At 44.9% G+C, this 19,719-nt stretch overlaps 1 protein-coding gene across 2 annotated transcripts in view; it reads right to left on the bottom strand.

Annotated features, from left to right (window-relative positions):
- Positions 1-953: 953 nt before the first annotated feature.
- The window catches only part of LOC129839988 (E3 ubiquitin-protein ligase SMURF2-like), a 72,373-nt gene continuing 53,607 nt past the window's right edge, over positions 954-19,719 (bottom strand). Inside the window, exons 12-20 of one of the 2 annotated variants that reach the window (XM_055907752.1) lie at positions 14,896-15,109; positions 11,159-11,262; positions 10,705-10,819; positions 10,154-10,332; positions 8,217-8,354; positions 7,286-7,406; positions 6,825-7,026; positions 4,055-4,130; positions 954-3,632 (exon numbers count right to left, since the gene is read on the bottom strand). In XM_055907752.1, the coding sequence (XP_055763727.1) occupies positions 3,533-3,632; positions 4,055-4,130; positions 6,825-7,026; positions 7,286-7,406; positions 8,217-8,354; positions 10,154-10,332; positions 10,705-10,819; positions 11,159-11,262; positions 14,896-15,109 (1,249 nt within the window). In that variant the 3' untranslated portion in view covers positions 954-3,532. Of the gene's footprint in view, positions 3,633-4,054; positions 4,131-6,824; positions 7,027-7,285; positions 7,407-8,216; positions 8,355-10,153; positions 10,333-10,704; positions 10,820-11,158; positions 11,263-14,895; positions 15,113-19,719 lie in introns of both variants that reach the window. The other variant, XM_055907751.1, reaches the window with a different exon arrangement.

Raw genomic sequence — 19,719 nt, forward strand, 5'->3', positions numbered from 1 at the left:
TCAATCACAAGGATGTGACTGTGTTTACAGAGGAAATAAAGGTAGGTTAAATCAAATGTATGAAGGGAATGAACACTAAATTGGCTGTTAAATATATTGCCCTACCTGGTTATTACTTATGGTCACTACCGATTGTGGCTAAGAATATTTAACATGCTATAGCCCACAAATGAACGGTAAGAGGAAAAGTCGGCGGGCATATGATTAAAACATTCTAGAGAGCGCAAAGGTTACATTTGATGTGACTTTTCTTGTCATCCAACTTAGTTTGCGTCTCAATCCCTACAAATTATAAAGCCATACATGAAAGATTCTGCATAACGACACAGCGTTTCATACTTCACTGTAGGAAAGGGGCATAAATAGCTCTGCCAGGCATGTCAGTTTCACATTCATCTCCAGGTAAAATAGATCTATAAGAATGGTCATTTATCCTATATTTACAATCCCCTTATTCAAATGGATTACTCATTGACCTACCTAGTATCAGTTTATATAATTATTAATTAGGACATGGAGATTGTGGTCATTTATATAAGAAAGATGCTTTTCCCACTTGAAACTGGCAGGTTCTCGACCTTATTCATGGTTGCGTGTAAAAGTGGTGGAATTAAGTTAAGGTCAGAATATGGAATATCTGTGGACACAAGCAGCCACACCTCCATTTCTGTGCTCTCCAACCTAAACGCCTACCTCACTGGCACTTTCCCCATGTTTAAGTTCAAATGCAAATGCTTTTGGGAAATGAGCCCTGGTGAAAGCCATCTTCATGAGCTTCCACTACATTGTTTTCACCTGTCAAATCATTGCAGATGAGGATGGATTTTGAGCAGGATTTTGAAATCGAGAGCCTACATGGTAAATAATTGGCCCTCATTTTGTGTGCAACTTAAATGAAATGTCTTACCAATTCCCTTCATTTTATGAGACCTAGGAAAGAAGAAACATAACACTTTATTCTATGAAACATTATGCTGTGAGTTCCAAACAGCATAGAGTTTATTGCTTGTTTTCTGCAAGGGTACAAGAGGTTTATAATTTCCGCTTTTATTTTTGCTTATTTACAGTGTCAGTTGAAGCTCACAGAGCAGCTGATGTGAAAAAACTATGAACACACTGTAATAAATACAAAATAGACTGAAAAATGAGAAATAAAAACATGTTACAATTTCAGACAAAAGTTTAGCAAAAAGAAAACAAATTTACACACAATACTTACATACACACAGAATAAAGGAAAGTGGGTTTTACACCATGTGAGAAATTGCACCGGTCGGCGACTAAATGTCGCAGGGCTCGGCTGGCAAAGCATGCTACAAGCAACAGTCCATATTGTCTGATCTATTATCTAGAAACAACTCCACCTCATCCAATACCATCTCATAAGACTGAGTGAAAGTCAATTCTGTTAGATGTAGATAGCAGGAAACAGTACTGTGTGTGTGTGTGCACTGGACATGAGCTCTGTGCATATCTACACGTGTATATATCTACATAAAAAAAAATCTGTCCATTAACTATTTTGTAAATAGATGGAAGTTGCTGATTATAACAGCAACACAAGTCTGCGTGTGCAAAAAAAAATCTTGTTTTTTTTAATACATTTTATTCATTTTCTGTCTAATTAAAAAGGTTGCTTGTGATCCACCACATGAACAATATCTTATACTGTACAAAAGCACAATTTCAGTATACTTGATAATTGTCTATCTGAAGAGAATCTGCTTTACCTTTGATCACACTGGATTGGGTCTATTTTATATGTACGCAGGTGAATACAGTCCATGGTCATAGTCCACGTCCATTGCTATTAAACAGGCAGTAAAACATTTTTTTTTTCGCATGTCAACACACATTTTGCTCAGAAGGGACAAATTAGCAAATAAATATTGTTAAAAAAAAGTCCATTCATGCAAGGGTTGTGGTAGAGGCTCTATTAGGGTCATGTCTAGATGGGATACAGCATGTCAAAAGGTGATTTTTCTATGCATTTTAGCTAACCTTGACCTTTTTCTCATAACCTGCTAGGTTCATTTTCCTCAACCTTCTACGAAACGTCAATTTTGACAAAAGCTGTATCCCTTCTAGACAAAAAACCTCTAGCAGGGAGAACGCTCTCTGGGCCCAACCTCAGTCTCTTAGTGGCCAAAAGGTTCAAGGTTATGCACTCAGCTCGCATTCAAGGAGAGGGTCACGGGTTTGACCTGACAACGGCTTCCATAACCAGAAGATAATCTCCCCTTTCACAAGTCAGCCTCACAAAGAAAGATGACTTCACCTGAGAATACAGAGGTCTGTGATAACACCAACATGCTAGCATGTACATGAATAGAAAGAGGAACAAGCCATATACAAAATAGGTATGTTTTTGTACATATATATACAATCAAAATTACAGGTAGATATACTTTCTTATCTGTATATTTCCATTGAATGCAGTATGGTTGGAATAAAACGTGGTATATTCATTTGAACTTAATATGAAGAAAGCACGTACTTTGTCGCCATTCAGTTTGTAAAGTGCTCTAGAGTGGCAACGGGAAAAAACATCCTGCCATCTTAGGTTGGATGTCACTTTTGAAAACCCCGACATCGTCCTTGAATTGCCTTCAACTAGCCTGGTCCCTGGGACAGAGTTCCACTCACCAGACAACGACCCACTGAGTGTTAGATAAGGAATTTCTATGGTGTGATTTAAAGGTACAGTGTGATATGATGATGTTTAGCATTAAGTTCAACTCAGACTTTGTAGCTGGATGGGGTTAGGTGTTCAGGTTAGCATGTCTATTAGCTTTTGATGTCAAGAGGTGGCAGGAAGTTAGCTGTGTGAGACTGTATTGGTCATCAGTAAGACCTAGTTTCTGCTGGTTAACTCATGGTCAGGAAACTCAACCTCCCTGGCCCTAGTCATCTACTCAGCGTGGACCTTCATATTTCTCTCTCCCAGACCAAAGCCAACATAACTTCTCTAAAATACTCTCATTGCAGTCTGGACCTTGGTATTCGTTCGCACCAGACGACCCACAACAACAACAAAAAAAAGTGCTTTCACGGAACGCACATACTAGGGACCAGAGTTTTCTTCGGTCAGGAAAAACTCCCGGTCCAACACAAAACTGGTTGTTCTGTGGATTTCACCATTAGAATTACATACAAGCTATTACAAGAAGAAAACTAAAAAAAACTAAATAAAAGCTGGCATTCTCACAGGGTTTCAAGGTAAGTAATCGTCACTCCTCTGTAGCAGCTGAAAAAGGAAGTGATATTTCTAAAAAAGAACGCAGTGAGAGAAGAGTTCCCGTGTGGTCTGCCTCTCAGTCTGTCCTTCTGCAGTCTGTCTCCATATTGTCCTGGGGAACTGGGCAGCAGAAAGGGGTGTGGTCACAATCCTCATGGGCGTGCCTGATTGTTGCAGGGTTCCCGTGGTGACAGCAGAGTCTATAGTCTTGCTGCGCTGACCGCACAAAATACACACACACACACACACGCTGACATACACACACACACACACACTTCCCCACTGATGTGTCACTCATTCCACCGCAAAGCCACACGTCTCCTCGATGGCTGTCAGCAGCTTGTCGTACAGCTTGTCATAGTGCTCGTAGGCGGGAACATCAATCCGGTTAAAGCTGGACAGAGAGGAAAGGCGGACAGAGAGGAAAGGGGGACAGAGGGGGAGAGAAAGAGTTTGGAAGAGAGAGGAGTACATTTTTAGTTTGAGTGGACAGTTTTGAAGCACCTTTATCTATCGATAAATGAATGACATTTTATTTTTAGTGTCAAATCGCCAGTTGGCAACCCAAACATTACAACAATTCTCTTTAAACTGTGTTACATACAAAACATTAATATTGGATTTGGACATGCATTTAAAACCGGTAAAACCATATTAGTTGGGAGATTGGACACCCTTCTCATGACAGGTGATTGTAATTAAGAATATATTGTTAATTGACTAACCTGTATAAAGGTTACATGTATAGGGTAGCAGTCTTGTAGCAGTGTGTATCTGTGTGTCTAAGTAGAGCAGTAGTACTGTAACTGTACTCACCAGGTGTGGGCTTTGGGTAGATTGTTGGTGTTGGCATCGATCTGGTGGATGGTGAAGAGCCTGGGCCCCGCGGCACCTGGAGGGTCACACACACACACACACACACACACAGAGAGAGAGAGAAAAAGAGAGTCATCATAAATTCTCAGGCTGTCCATCATTATATTTCTCTACACACAGAAGTCAGACAGTTCAGGACAGTTGACCAGTTGAACTCAGTTTAGAACGTGAACAAACATGGCTGCTGTTTTAACACAAGACTGGGTGTATATTTTCATACAGAAAGACAGCTGGGTTGGCCTCAGACACAGACAGACAGACTGACAGAGACTCACAGGCAGGCACACACACACAGACAGACAAACAGAGACTCTCACACACGGGCACGCACGGCTTGAACAGAAAGATCAACTCTCAAACACGCACACTCCGAAAAACACACAGCTGCACTCTGAGGTCTTCTGTTCCCCCAGGGCTTCCTGTCTGTCTGGATTTAACCAAACCCACTGAGGTCGGCCACGACTCAGTCATGAAGACGGGGTCAACTCCGGCAGTCTGAAACTCACACAGTGTTTTCCACTAGTGTTGGCTATATAGTCAGTTACAAACTCACTTTCAGCCAGGTACTTTTTCCACTTCAATTAATTAAGCTACTTTTTTTTTTTTTTTTTTTTTTACAAGTCAGAAAATACATTAAAAACATTCCAGCGATATATTGATAGGACAAGCCCCTGTCAGTCACAAAGTGAGCGATGACAAGGAAGCCCTGCTCATTTGATAATCTGCTGTCTGTCCCGCCTCCCGGTACCTGGGTGTGTGTGTGTTGTGTACGCTGTGGTTACAGTCAAATTTTCTTTACACAGTGGGAGAGAGCCTGATGCGCTTTCATTGTCTACGAGTCAATTTGCACGTCCCGTATAAAATCTGGTAACGATGAGTCAAAATCCACAGCATATTGTTTCCTGGCACATTCATATTTTTTCATTTTGCGTGTTTCATATGGAGCCACGAAGTGCAAGAGCACAGCCGTTCATCTGGCGCCCTAATTTGCATACCGGTAGGCTTTTAGGTCGATAATCTGCAGATCAATTATGAAAACAATCGATGAAGAATCCTATTCACTGTAGGTACAATTGTTAGGGTAGTGGAGCGATAGCCTCACTCTACACCAAAATATGATAAAAGAAAACAGATTGAATTGTTTTAAAAGCTAACGATACTTACAGTGCCTTCATAAAGTATTCACACCCCTTGACTTTTGACAGATTTTGTTGGGTTACAGCCTGCATTTAAAATGGATTAAAATTGAGATTTTGTGTAGCTAGCCTACACACAACACCCCATAACGTCAGAGAAATTTTTGACTAATTAATAAAAAAAATTAAAGCTGAAATGTCTTGTGTCAATAAGTATTCAACCCCTTTGTTATGGCAAGTGTAAATAAGTCCAGGAGTAGAAATGTGCTTAAAAAGTCACATAATAAGTTACATGGACTCACTCTGTATAATAAAGAGAGTGATTAACATGATGTTTGAATGACTACCTCATCTCTGTACCCCACACATACAATTATCCGTAAGGTCCCTCAGTCGAGCAGTGAATTTCAAACACAGATTCAACCACAAAGACCATGGGAGGTTTTCCAATGCCTTGCAAAAGAAGGGCACCTATTGGTAGATGGTAGCATGGTGAAGTTATTAATTACACTTTGGATGGTGTATCAATAGACTCAGTCACTACAAAGACACAGGCGTCCTTCCTAACTCAGTTGCCGGAGAGGAAGGAAACCGCTCAGGGATTTCACCATGAGGCCAATGGTGACCTTAAAACAGTTACAGAGTTGAATGGCTGTGACAGGAGAAAACTGAGGATGGATCAACAACATTGTAGGTCCTCCACGATACTAACCTAAATGACAGAGTGAAAAGAAGGAAGCCTGTACAGAATACAAATATTCCAAAACATGCATCCTGTTTGCAACGAGGCACTAAAGTAAAACTGCAACAAAAAAAAGTGCCAAAGAAATTAACTTTATGTCCTGATTACAAAGTGTTATGTTTGGGGCAAATCCAACATCTCGGAGTACCACTTCATATTTTCAAGCGTGGCTGCATCATGTTATGTGTATGCTTGTCATCAGCAAGAACTAGGGAGTCCTTGCCGACGCACTGACAAGATGCTAGAGGAAAACCTGGTTGTCTGCTTTCCACCAGACACTGGGAGATGAATTCACCTGTCAGCAGGACAATAACCTAAAACACATGGTCAAATCTACACTGGAGTTGCTTACCAAGAAGGCAATGAATGTTGCTGAGTGACCTAGTTACAGGTTTGACTTAAAAATCGGCTTTAAAATCTATGGCAAGACTTGAAAATGGCCGTCCAGCAATGATCAACTACCAACTTGATAGAGCTTGAATTTTTAAAATAATGTGCAAATATTGTACAATCCAGCTGTGCAAAGTTCTTAAAGATTTACCCAGAAAGACTCACTTCTGTAATTGCTGCCAAAGGTGCCTCTACAAAGTAGACTGCGTGAATACTTATGTAAATGAGCTATTCCATTTTCCATAACTTAGCAAACATTTCCAAAAACATATTTTCACTTATTCATTATGAGGTGTAGATGGGTGAGAAAAAATATATTTTAATACATTTTTGAATTCAGGCTGTACCAACAAAATGCGGAAGAAGTCAAGGGGCATGAATACTTTCTGAAGGCACTGTAAACACACCACCCATTCTCCATCACCCCCGCCAACACTTTTACCTTGTAAAGCCTTGAATCCCTGCAGTGGGACTCTAGATGACCCGGTAACAAACTGCAGCAGTCTGGCCCTCCTCTCCTCGTCGTAGGACTCCACGGCCTTCCAGAACCACTTGACCACGTTGCTGTCCGTGGTGCAGTGCTTCAGACGTGTGTTGCTCTTCCAGTCTGCTATGTCGATCTTCCCCAGGCCACAAACTATCAACTGGGGTAGGGGGAGAGGGGAGAACATAGCTGATTAGATGGTTTGAAGGGGTGTATATTCGTGGGAAAAAGTATGATAGCTGTCACCTTTCATTTCATTTAAAAAGTATATCCCAAGGTCTCAGATTCATCTTGGAACCCCCCCCTCCCCCTATTCAGGATACCCACACAAAGATGTATACTCTTGAGAAATGATGTCATGTTTCCAGTAAGTGAATCATTTCTTTCCTAAATCATGTTATATGCAACTGTCTACATACCTCTAGTTCCTTCTCGTCAAAGGACTTGAGCAGGTGCTGGGGGATGACCTCGTTGAAGCCCTTCTGCAGGGCCAGGAACTGAGCCTCGATGCCGTGGAGGAAACGCCAGTTCACATACAGCCTATGAAGAGAAAAGTCAACATAACATTGCAACATGTCAAACCACCACAGCAGTTCAACCAAAACCAGAACTGAGGGATAAGTATTTTTGGTGTGCTGGTAATCTTGGAAAGACAGAACCAAATTCAGATTTGGTTCTGGAGGGGAGGGTTGAGATGTGGCTCAGTGCGAGGGGCGTAGTCCTTTGAAACCCTTGGCCATCTATGAGCCAATTGAATCCCTCCCCTTCTGAAATTTGAAAGACGCCCGGTAACAACCATCTCCGCTTAATCGTGATTCGTCCAAATCAGTGACGCAAAAACCAGCACGACAGAGGAATAATTCCTCTTCACCCTCATATCCCTTATGTTCCAGATGGGGGTTACGGTTACGGATGGGGGAGAGACGCTGCTAACTGGCTGGCATGCAGCTGCTGTCTTGGTCGGAACAGGTCTCTCTTGAAAAATAGATTGTATCACAATGAGACCAACCTGGATAAATGAAGGTTTAATCAAATCAAATAATAAATGAACCCCATTGGTTGTAAGAGGAACGATGTCACTCCATCACAAGGTATGTTTCAGGTGTATACTTGAGACGTGAGGGGTGATGACGGTTGCTGTGTGTGTGTATCGCGTCGGCTGTGTGTGTGTATCGCGTCGGATGTGTGTATCAAATCAAATGTATTTATATCGCCCTTCTTACATCAGCTGATATCTCAAAGTGCTGTACAGAAACATGTCGGCTGTGTGTATCGTGTCGGCTGTGTGTATCGTGTCGGCTGTCTGTACACGCGTGCGTGGGGCCCAGGCGGCGGCCTCCTCCTCCGTACCTGACATACTCCTTCTTGGTGTCCTCGGAGACAGAGACAGTCTTGCCGTTGGGCTTCAGTTCGTGCTGGATGATCTCTCCGTAGGCATTGTGCTCCACACAGAACGTATGGTCCAGCACCCCCGTGATGTCATTGTCCCTGGAGGGGAGAAGACGGAAATGTTAGTCGTCGGACATGTTAGCCTGTCTTGTCAACAGAGGGCGCTAGTCTTGATGGGAGAGGAACTGGTTCATGGTGGTGTTTTAGTGGCATTTCATGGATACAAAACAACCAACATGTCAGCTCAAGGTTGTCAGCTCACGGCCACACGTGCAAACTCAAACATTACACATGCTATCCTGTGTGTATGAATATGTATGGCTGTGCTTGTACAGTATGTCTCCGGGGGTTCACGTAAGTTCAATTGTGTCTGTGTGCAAATGTCTGTATATGTATGCATCTGTGTGTGTGTGTGTGTGTGTGTGTGTGTGTGTGTGTGTGTGTGTGTGTGTGTGTGTGTGTGTGTGTGTGTGTGTGTGTGTGTGTGTGTGTGTGTGTGTGTGTGTGTGTGTGTGTGTGTGTGTGTGTGTGTGTGTGTGTGTGTGTGTGTGTGTGTGTGTGTGTGTGTGTGTGTGTGTGTGTGTGTGTGTGTGTGTGTGTGTGTGTGTGTGTGTGTGTGTGTGTGTCTGCCTCAACGCTGTGTGTGTGTCCAGGTCTATACAATTTATATATAAAAGTATGAGGACAGCCCTTCAAATGAGTGGATTCAGCTATTTCAGCCACATCCGTTGCTGACAGGTGTATAAAATGGAGCACACAGCTGTGCAATCTCCATAGGCCCACATTGGCAGTAGAATGGCCTTACTGAAGAGCTCAGTGACTTTCAACGTGGCACTGTCATAGGATGCCACATTTCCAACGGGTCAGTTTGTCAAATTTCTGCCCTGCTAGAGCTGCCCTGGTCAACTGTAAGTGCTGTTATATTGAAGTTGAAATGTCTAGGAGCAACAAGCTCACAGAACGGGACCACCGAGTGCTGAAGCACACAGAGCGTAAAAACTGTCACTCACAACAGAGTTCCAAACTACCTCTGGAAGCAATGTCAGCACAAGAACTGTTCGCTGGGAGCTTCACGAAATGGGTTTCCACGGCCGAGCAGCCGCACACAAGCCTTAGATCACCATGCACAATGCCAAGAGTCGGCTGGAGTGGTGTAAAGCTCGCCACCATTGAACTCTGGAGCAGCCTTTATTGGGCCTATATGAATTCTAGTTAGTTTTGAAGCACATGCATTTGTTTATCATAAAAGCTAAAATGTTGATACGAATCCCAGTCATTCAAATGACAAAGTCATTTGTGGAATATTAGGTTTTTACATTGTGTAAAAAGCACCGTTTCCTACTGGGATGCATTACATTGAAAATTGTACACTGTGTCTTTAAGAATGTCAGTGACGTTCTGGAGTGACAGCATGCAAATCAGTCATTCATTCATTGCTATGATCGTTGATCTCCTGAAGAAGATATCCCTTTTCCATTCTTTCTGTGCCGCCAAATGTTTGCATATACTGGTAAAGTTACCGGCTAGGTACGGTGTTAACAGCACGCGAGTCGTTTTAGAACGGCCCACGGTTTATGAATGTAAAATGCGTCCCGTCACTGGAGAAGCTTCCAGCTGCAGCGCCAACGCGCAATAGAGGGAAAAACATTGCGCAGGTAATACGGGTTACAACTTTTGAACAGTTTGCGCTAGAGTCAAAAAACTGTATTTTCTCTAGGCCACTCGGAAACAACGGTACAGTGAAGCCTAATCATTTCAACAATTATTATCTGCCATTTTTCCCCCTAGGTGCACTGGTGCTCCCAGATTGCAATTTCCAAGTCGCACAACAAAATATTTAGGAGCATACGCGTCAGAGCCCCTGTACATGTCTGCTTGCGTCGGTGTCTCCTACTCACAGGATCCAGACCAGGCTGTTGTGGAGGTCCGGGTCCACTGACTCCATGTCGTCCAGGGTGATGGGTTTCCCCAGCAGCTGTTTGTAGAAGGGCAGGGTGAAGCCCCCGTCTATGTAGTGGCCGTGGAACACCGCCATGCCCATGATACGGCCCACAAAATGGAAATAGGACAGGTGCTCCTGGAGGAAAAGAAGGGAGAGATGAGTTGAGGTTGGCCATCCGTGCTTATTTGTGGTATTGACATGTGCGAGTTTGGTCACTATTGGGTTGTAGAGAAAAGCGTGATATAAAATGTAGCTAATCGTCATTATTATACCGAGGTCCCTCCCCTCTGACTTTCTCATCCAATGGGCTTGAGAAGGTGGTGAGAGGACACGAGGAATCAAGAAAACGTCATTGAGATTCTCCCCGTGTCTACTCCTCCACCTCCTTCAGTCTACAAGAACCTCCCTCTCTTAGGAATTCTGTTGGTGGCTCGTTCTCCTTCCTCCTCTCTGTTATTATGCGTCTCTCTCTATGTATCCATTGATTCCTCTAGTCCTCCCTCTCACCGGGTTGACGGCGCTGTCTGGGTTGATCTGCAGGGTGTAGATGTCGTCTCTGGAGTACTGGAACAGGCCGTAGTAGGGGTTCAACATCTCATGGGACAGCAGGTACAGCCACTCCCTGTACGACAGACAGACATCTTGTTAGTCACATGACACCGGCATAATAAAAACACCATTATTTTGGGTTGCATGTTGGCCACATGCCCCCAAAAAATATTCTGTTTGATGTATCAAGCTTTTTGAATGTGAATTTCCACAGAGGTTGTTTCTTTCTGGACTACAGCCCTATGAGCAAAAGATGTTGAAAAGACGTGAAATATTTTTGAAAAGGCATCTTTTTGGTTGAAAAGACGTTGAAGACCATAAATTGACTGATTAAAACAATTTTGCTCACTGGGTTGACCTCGTGGTATTATTAAACAGTGTTTGAGCCTGGAGGTGTGGATGACTGAAGTACCTGGCCACTCCTCCGTAATCCAGGCCCTCCTCTCCTCTGAACTTGACCATCAGTCTCTTCCACAGGTCCTTGGGACGCATCTTCATCACCTGGCGGTACGACTCCTGCAACACAACAAACGAGCGCATGGGTCTGTTAACCTTGGGTGGATTCACTAGGAACCAAACGGAACCAAACAGGGAGGAACCTACCCGAATTGGTCCAATAGAAATTCATTTTTGCCGGAAACCTTTTTGCCAGGATTTGCACTTAGGAATACACCCCTAATCTTAAAATGTGCCAACCTGCAGGCCATTCAACTTGACCCTCAATCATGCTGTTTCTGTTCTAAACAGCGCTTGTTGTGTTCCGGATCCGAATTCCACGAATGATCATGTCAAGTAAAGTCTGTTCTTTTTTTATATATATATATATCTTTTTGAAGTGGGGCAGAGAGTACAACAGTATGCGGTCGACAATTTACCATTGTCATAATACTCCCTCAGATTAGTCAATTCACCATCCAGAATGGTTTGACAGCGCTGTACACCTCTCCTCTCTCTCTCCTGGTAGACTAGGCCCTAGTGGTGCCTGGGAGAAACCAGCAGGAATGCACCAACACCATGACATATCTGCCTGGGAAAGAGAGTGAGTGCATGTGTGAGTGGGCTTTACGTGCACTAGCTCCGTTTACATTACGTAAGGGCTTTCTCTCGCCCCCCCCCCCCCCCCCCTCGCTCTCTCTCACTCCCTCTCCTCTATCAGGGTCCAGAGTAACTCAGGAGGGCTGCCATCAAAAACAAACCTCCTGCCACCACAGCACAGAGCTGTGAGGAGTGTTGCAACTGGGAACGCAGCAAAGCACAGGAAGCAGGCTCGAGGAGAAGCAGGAGTGTGAAGCGAGGGTTATTAGTTAGGAAATTACAGTGCACTGGTCAGTGGCAAACAATGCCACCAGTCCCTGTTGAAATTGCAGGCAGGGCGCGCCACACACACACGGGTGCATGCTCGCTTTGCTTTCTTGCACATCGTGTCCCCGTGGCTGTTACGTCCCGAGGATGAAGTCATCTTTTTATTTCATTGCTCAAATTATACCGACGAAAGATGTCCGTCCCTAAAACTTGCCACTAGGTCCTTCCTCCCTTTCCCTCCTTCCCCCCCCACTTTTAACTGCTGAAATCATCCTGAAAGAATGCCTTGCCGTGGAAGAACAGATGATTGGAGGAGGCGAAAGAAAGAGGAAACTGGTGTTTGAAGGGGCCTTTTTCCTCTCTGGTTTTTACTGCGAATCGTAACGAATTTGGGGGTATTACTGCTCAGTTGTCGTAGGCCTTTTCTTGCAGACTGTAAATGGATGCAAAGCAACCAATAAATCGTATGGGTGTGCATGTTTGTAGACTTGAAACCGAGGGTGTTTAAGTGTGTTTTTATTTATTTATTCTTCCTTTCTTTTTCTTCTTCTTCAGTATAAGCGCTTGTTTGGGTGTATGAGCATAAAGTGTACAGTCTTGGCCAAAAGTTTTGAGAATGACATAAATATTATTTTTCAAAGTCTGCTGCCTCAGTGTCTTTAGATGGAATACTGAAGTATAATTACAAGCATTTCATAAGTGTCAAAGGCTTTGACACGGGGCGGCAGGGTAGCCTAGTGGTTAGAGCGTTGGGCTAGTAACCGAAAGGTTGCAAGTTCAAATCCCTGAGCTGACAAGGTACAAATCTGTCGTTCTGCCCCTGAACAAGGCAGTTAACCCACTGTTCCTAGGCCTTCATTGAAAATAAGAGTTTGTTCTTAACTGACTTGCCTAGTTAAAAAAAAAGGTTAAATGTAAGTCGCTCTGGATAAGAGCGTCTGCTAAATGACTTTAAAAAAAAAAAAAAAAAAAAAACATGAAGTTGATGCAAAGAGTCAATATTTGCAGTGTTGCCCCTTCTTTTTCAAGACCTCTGCAATCCGCCCTGGCAGGCTGTCAATTAACTTCTGGGCCACATCCTGACTGATGGCAGCACATTCTTGCATAATCAATGCTTGGAGTTTGTCAGAATTTGTGGGTTTTTGTTTGTCCACCCGCCTCTTGAGGATTGACCACAAGTTCACAATGGGATTAAGGTCTGGGGAGTTTCCTGGCCATGGACCCAAAATATCGATGTTTTGTTCTCCGAGCCACTTAGGTTACCTTTGCCTTATGGCAAGGTGCTCCATCATGCTGGAAAAGGCATTGTTCGTCACCAAACTGTTCTTGGATGGTTGGGAGAAGTTGCTCTCGGAGGATGTTGGTACCATTCTTTATTCATGGCTGTGTTCTTTGGCAAAATTGTGAGTGAGCCCACTCCCTTGGCTGAGAAGCAACCCCACACATGGTCTCAGGATGCTTTACTGTTGGCATGACACAGGACTTATGGTAGCGCTCACCTGCTCTTCTCCAGACAAGCTTTTTTCCAGATGCCCCAAACAATCGGAAAGGGGATTCATCAGAGAAAATGATTTTACCCCAGTCCTCAGCAGTCCAATCCCTGTACCTTTTGCAGAATATCAGTCTGTCCCTGATGTTTTTCCTGGAGAGAAGTGGCTTCTTTGCTGCCCTTCTTGACACCAGGCCATCCCCCAAAAGTCTTCGCCTCACTGTGCGTGCAGATGCACTCACACCTGCCTGCTGCTATTCCTGAGCAAGCTCTGTACTGGTGGCGCCCCGATCCCGCAGCTGAATCAACTTTAGGAGACGGTCCTGGTGCTTGCTGGACTTTCTTGGGCGCCCTGAAACCTTCACAACAATTGAACCGCTCTCCTTGAAGTTCTTGATGATCCGATAAATGGTTGATTTAGGTGCAATCTTACTGGCAGCAATATCCTTGCTTGTGAAGCCCTTTTTGTGCAAAGCAATGATGACGGCACGTATTTCCTTACAGGTAACCATGCTTGACAAAGGAAGAACAATGATTCCAAGCACCACCCTCCTTTTGAAGCTTCCAGTCTGTTATTCGAACTCCATCAGCATGACAGAGTGATGTCCAGCATTGTCCTCGTCAACACTCACACCTGTGTTAACGAGAGAATCACTGACATGATGTCAGCTGGTCCTTTTGTGGCAGGGCTGAAATGCAGTGGAAATGTTTTTTGGGGGATTCAGTTCATTTGCATGGCAAAGAGGGACTTTGCAATTCATCTGATCACTCTTAACATTCTGGAGTATATGCAAATTGCCATCATAGAAACTGAGGCAGCAGACTTTGTGAAAATTTATATTTGTGTCATTCTCAAAACTTTTGGCCACGACTGTACTATTGCATGTGTCATTTTTACATGTATGCATTTCAGTGTGTACACGGTGTACAAAACATTAAGAGCACCTGCTCTTTCCATGACAAAGTCTGCCCATAGTCTGATCCCTTATTGATGGCACTTGTTAATTCCACTTCAATCAGCGTAGGGGTGGAGTCAGGTTAAAGAAGGATTTTTAAGCCTTGTAGACATGGATTGTGTATGTTCGACACCTTCTAGAGTCCATGCCCCAACTAATTGAGGCTGTTCTGAGGGCAAAATCAGGGGGGAGGTGGGGGGGGGTGCAACTCAATATTAGGAAGGTGTGTGCAGCCTACTTTAAAAAGTATGCTTGATTTGTGGCGGATGAGTGGGTTACGCCTCTCAATGTAAAGCACTACCTATCTACATGAAAATGCAATCCATTACGATCCAGTATAAAATGAAGCCGTCAATCACACACCTGGACAGGGTTTTCACACAGGGTCCCCCCTCAGTTTACCTCAAAGATCTCCTCGCGGCAGACCTCGATGCGACAGTGTCCTGCCTGGGGCTGCTGATTGGACAGCTCCTGCCGGAGGATCTTGAGCTTCTGGACCAGGTCCCTCTTGTACTTGGGCACGGTGAGGCACTCGGCCTCCTCGGGGAGCTGGGCCGGGGACAACGCCGGGACCTGCGTGGGGGGCTGCTGCTCCTTCAACTGGTTCGACTGACGACTACTGGGGAGGGAGACGAGCAGAAATGCTCAATGTTAAACAGTACAAGATTGCAATATGAACTCAAACAAGACAATTGTAACACATGGAATGAAATGATTAACACCATCTTTCTCTCTCTATTGAGTACGGTTCTGGCAATAGTGGACTGTTCCTTTAAATGGCAAGGCAGCTCGTTTTGAATTTGGATAGAGAGACAGAGCGAGGTGGTGTGGACTGTGGAGAATACGGGGTTAAACGTGTGTATGGGTGCTGAACCCCTTCAGGGAAACCTTGGGACTTCCGACAACCCTCTAAGCACTAACCTCTAACTGAAACTTCATAGAAACCCCCCACCCTCATCCTCCACTCTTTCTCCTCCCCAAATCTCAGAGTCAATCCGAGCTAGGTCTTTGGCTAGACTGGGACTTCACTGGGCGTCAAGGTGGTATTACCACAGGGCCAAGAGAAAGAGAGAGAGAGAAAATAGAGGCACACAAAGGCAAGTGTTGTGAGGTGCTGGGTGCTGGCGCCTCTGGGCTCTCAGCTCGTTGTAGACAGAGGGAGTTGTGGTCTGTCTGTGCCTTCTGCCCTCCGCCACCACCTCCTCCTCCTCTCATTTCGGTGCTGGCAGACTAATTAAACACGCAGCCTTCGCTTTGTAAGACACCTCCGTTTCCTCTTTAAAGCCTCAAAGTGCCTTCAAAGTGAAACTGGCGCCTTTCGTCGGTGCCCTCTGCCACCCTGCCCCTGGCTAACCGCGGCTGGGGCCACAGCTGCCCTGGCTCTGTACCCACGTCAATCTATGCCCGTATGGGATGGTTACACGCCTGGGTGGGCCTCGTAAAAACACAATTCACCCCCCCCAAAAAAGGGCCAGAGTTTCCAAAAGGACGGTACAGAAGACAGAGGTCCTAATAAAAAGACCTACTGTCCAGTAGCAGTACAGTTGCAGCCAAACAAAGGTGGTTCACAGAGAGGAAGTTCTTTAACCCGGTGTCTGAGAGGGGAGGCCACAGGCAGAACAGAACATAGCCACCCAAACTCTCACACACACACACACTCACCCTGTCACTCCCTCATTCTTCAGGGGTGGAAAAAAGAAAAAATGTGTGTTATATTTGGAGTTCTCCAAACTAAACGGGCCCAGTGTTCCGCCGGTCCGTATCCCTGTATAATCAAGTCAGCTGGTATTTATTTTATTGGCAGCGTCGAGGCCCTTCCATGTCAAAGTGAGGGTAAGGCTCGGCTCGCAGGGCTGAAAACCACTTTAGGAAGACACACACACACACGGGAAAAAGAGGCCCTTTAACAAAATGGAATGAGTTTCTCTTGGCTCGGGTTAGGAAGCCCTTGAACCATATAATAAAGCATAATTTGAGCGTTTTCGTTGAGGGCGCGCAGTGTAATTAAAACTACGTTTCAGGCATAGTTCGCCATCTCGGGTTCCCGATTCGGAATGACCTCGGCATATTTCTAACTGTAAATATAGCAGTACAAGTGCGGCTCAGTCGAAAATCACTCTGGCGCGGAGACACACGAGGGGAAAGAGTCGAGGGTTCCTTTCTGTGACCAGCCTCGATGAAATACGACTATCCGGGTTGAAAGACAAACTTTCAAATTCAATCTAGGAGTATTATTGTTATTCCAAGGTAGAAGAACGAGGTGAGGCGAGAGCGAGCGTTGCCAGAACAGGATTCGCTGGACCGAAGCGGTCACAATCCTGTAGTTGGCACAGGTTTGGTACCCAAGGTCCCAGCGAATCAAAAGCTCCTTTATTGAGCTGGGCGTACTACCTCGCTATAACCTCCCTCTCCCTGGCCCTTTACACTTTGCCTGAACAGCGGGGAGAAGGCCCGCCAAGGGTCGCCCAAGCGGCGCTGTCGTGCTGACTACTACCCACAAAGGAGTGTGTGTTTGTGGCGCTGGAGCTCAACCCTTAAATCACCAATCATCTACCCAGGCTCCGGAAAGGAGGGGAGATGGCCATCCACTGCCAATGGGAACAAGTTCTCCCTAAGGGCAGACAAGGGAAGTATTGCACTATATAGGGAATAGGATGTCAGCCAATCACTACCCTAGCACCACAAAAGGTAGCTTTCACAAGCCTGGGGCTGCCTCCCCGTCTCACTCACACAGAGCCCCCATAGACACTGACAATAACACTCTGCTTACAGACATGATGTTTACAGTATTAAGGCTATATAAAATGTGTCTATACTTCACAAAGACACAAACAAAACATGACACAGACTAAAAAGACATAAAGACCCATCCAAAGACCTTGACAACACTCTGTTTACAGACACGACGTTTACAGAATCTAAGCGACAAAAAGGTGTTTATATGGCACACACCGCGATAACTTCAAATACATAAAGATCGCATCATAAAAGACATTTTATTAATTCGCTCACCTTCATTTCACCAGGTAAGTTCGACGCCCCATTGCACACCAAATATAAAACGACTCGCTTGATAAATACAACGCAGACAGTGACGTAATGCTGCAGAAACACATATGTGCACGTTTGGTCAGGAACATACATGTGAGAGACAGACGAACAGTGTGGCTGAGTGCAGACAACAGCAACGTGGATGTGTGAGACATGTCTAGCAGTCTGAAGGTCTTCTCCAGTCTGAGGCTGAACCAGCAACCAGTCAGTCAAATATAAACCGGTCGGTGCTGCGTTGACAAAACAGCAGGTAAATGCCACTCCACCCGATTATAGAAATAGCTTTTATTGTTTCTCTATTCTGTCGCTTATTTGTCTATCCCGTCGACCACCAAACCACTAGCAGTGGGCAAGTCTCATCGCAGTCTCCTTAATTATCTGATTACAATTAATTAATCTCTCAATTTTTCTACTCTTCTCCGTTACTCTTCTTCATTTTTTCATCCGTTACTCTATCATTTACTTCCTCTCCCTTTCCTCCACATCCAATCACACCCTACCTCTCTCACAAATCGCATCTCAATCTACCCCTTACTATTCTACTCCTCTCGCTCTCTCTCTCTCCACTACAGGATCCCTTCATTTCCTGGCCACTAGTCTAGGCAGGGTGGAGAGCACAGGAGCGAAAGAAAGAGGACAGTGAGATGGAGAGAGAAGAGAGCAAAGGTGAGAGAGAGAGCGAAGGAGAGAGCGTGAAAGTGAGCGAGCGAGAGAAGGAGAGAAAGAGGAGAGAAAAAGGAGAGCGAGAGAGAAGGAGAAGAAGAGCGAGAAGAGAGGAACCTCATTGCAGAACAGTAGTCTGCACTTTGGCGCATAACTCTCACATTCCTCTCCTTCCACATCCTCCTTTCTCTCTCGCATTCTCCAAATCTCTCTCTCGCTCTGGTATACAAATACGCATTCAACTCCTTCCCTCCCAACTTATTTTCAACCCTGTAAAGTGTGACAACTTCCTATGTTAAACACCAATAAGTGGTCAGGCTACCTTTGCCTTACATGGAATCAAACAAGAACAAGAAACCTCAATCAAAAACCAAAGCACCACTAACTAGGGGCTCCGTACCGTTCAGTTTTTCTAGGGGTGAAAAGCATACTGTCACCACACTGTCTCTAACAGCGAGGTAACGCTTGTCGTGAGGCCATCATCATCAGCATGTCCTCTCTGATAAAAAACTTAAATGGAACTTAAAAGGACTTAAAGGGAATCCCGGCGAAAAACATTTATCAAGCGTGTTGTGGGCTACGGAGGTTGTTGGGTGAAATATTCTGAAATCCCGGGGCTGATCGAAGACAGATGTGCTGCTGATGGCAGGACAAGCCTGGCTGCAGCACCGCTAGGCTAGCTAGCTAATATGTTTTCCAGCAGCTTAGCGCAGAGCGTTCTGGGATGGGCCAGTAGGGGTGTTACTGGAGCCCTCAATATTTGGAGGGGGTGACACACACACACAGTGATGACCCTCCCACTCTGACTGCCAGATTCTTTCTCTTTGCTCGTTTTCCTTCATAGGATGTTGGTGGGCGGAGCCGGGAGGGTCGTCAGCGAAATGGGACACACCTGTGCCCGGGTGTGTCCCGGGATAAATACACCTCTTCCCCCCCATTCATGGAGGAAACTCTCTCCATGCAGACATTTTGGTTGTGGCATTTTTGTGGCCGTTTTGGTTGTTTGCTTTGGCACCTTTCAACACCCCTCATTATCACATCTATGCACGCAAACACTCAGTTACACTACTGACTACGTACACCATTGTTAATTGTATATCGGTTACTTCAGTTATTAAATATATTTTTGTTATTCCTTGATCTCTACGTTGTCTCCCTTTTGGATACGGGCTTCGAGTCGATTTGTGACAACACTTACAGACACGTAAACATGCATACACACACTCAATTCATAAACAGGGTTCACACACACTTTGTCCTCCCTCCCGGTCCAAGATAGCTCACTCTCTTCCCCAGACAGTGCTAACGTCTCCATCGGACACACCCTTCTATCAGCTGCATCTGGTCTCACTTTGCCTGTTTACTTGCCTGTTGTCAGTCAGTACGGACTGTTTATAGTTCCGGCTGAGAACCAGTCAGCAATCAAACAAGATGTCCGTGTTCTGCTAAGTGCCTTTAATACCCAATAAAACACGATTGTGCGAGCGCCAACAAAGCCATAAAATAAAGAAA

Source organism: Salvelinus fontinalis, chromosome 40, assembly GCF_029448725.1.
Source record: "Salvelinus fontinalis isolate EN_2023a chromosome 40, ASM2944872v1, whole genome shotgun sequence".
Taxonomy (NCBI): Eukaryota; Metazoa; Chordata; class Actinopteri; order Salmoniformes; family Salmonidae; genus Salvelinus; species Salvelinus fontinalis.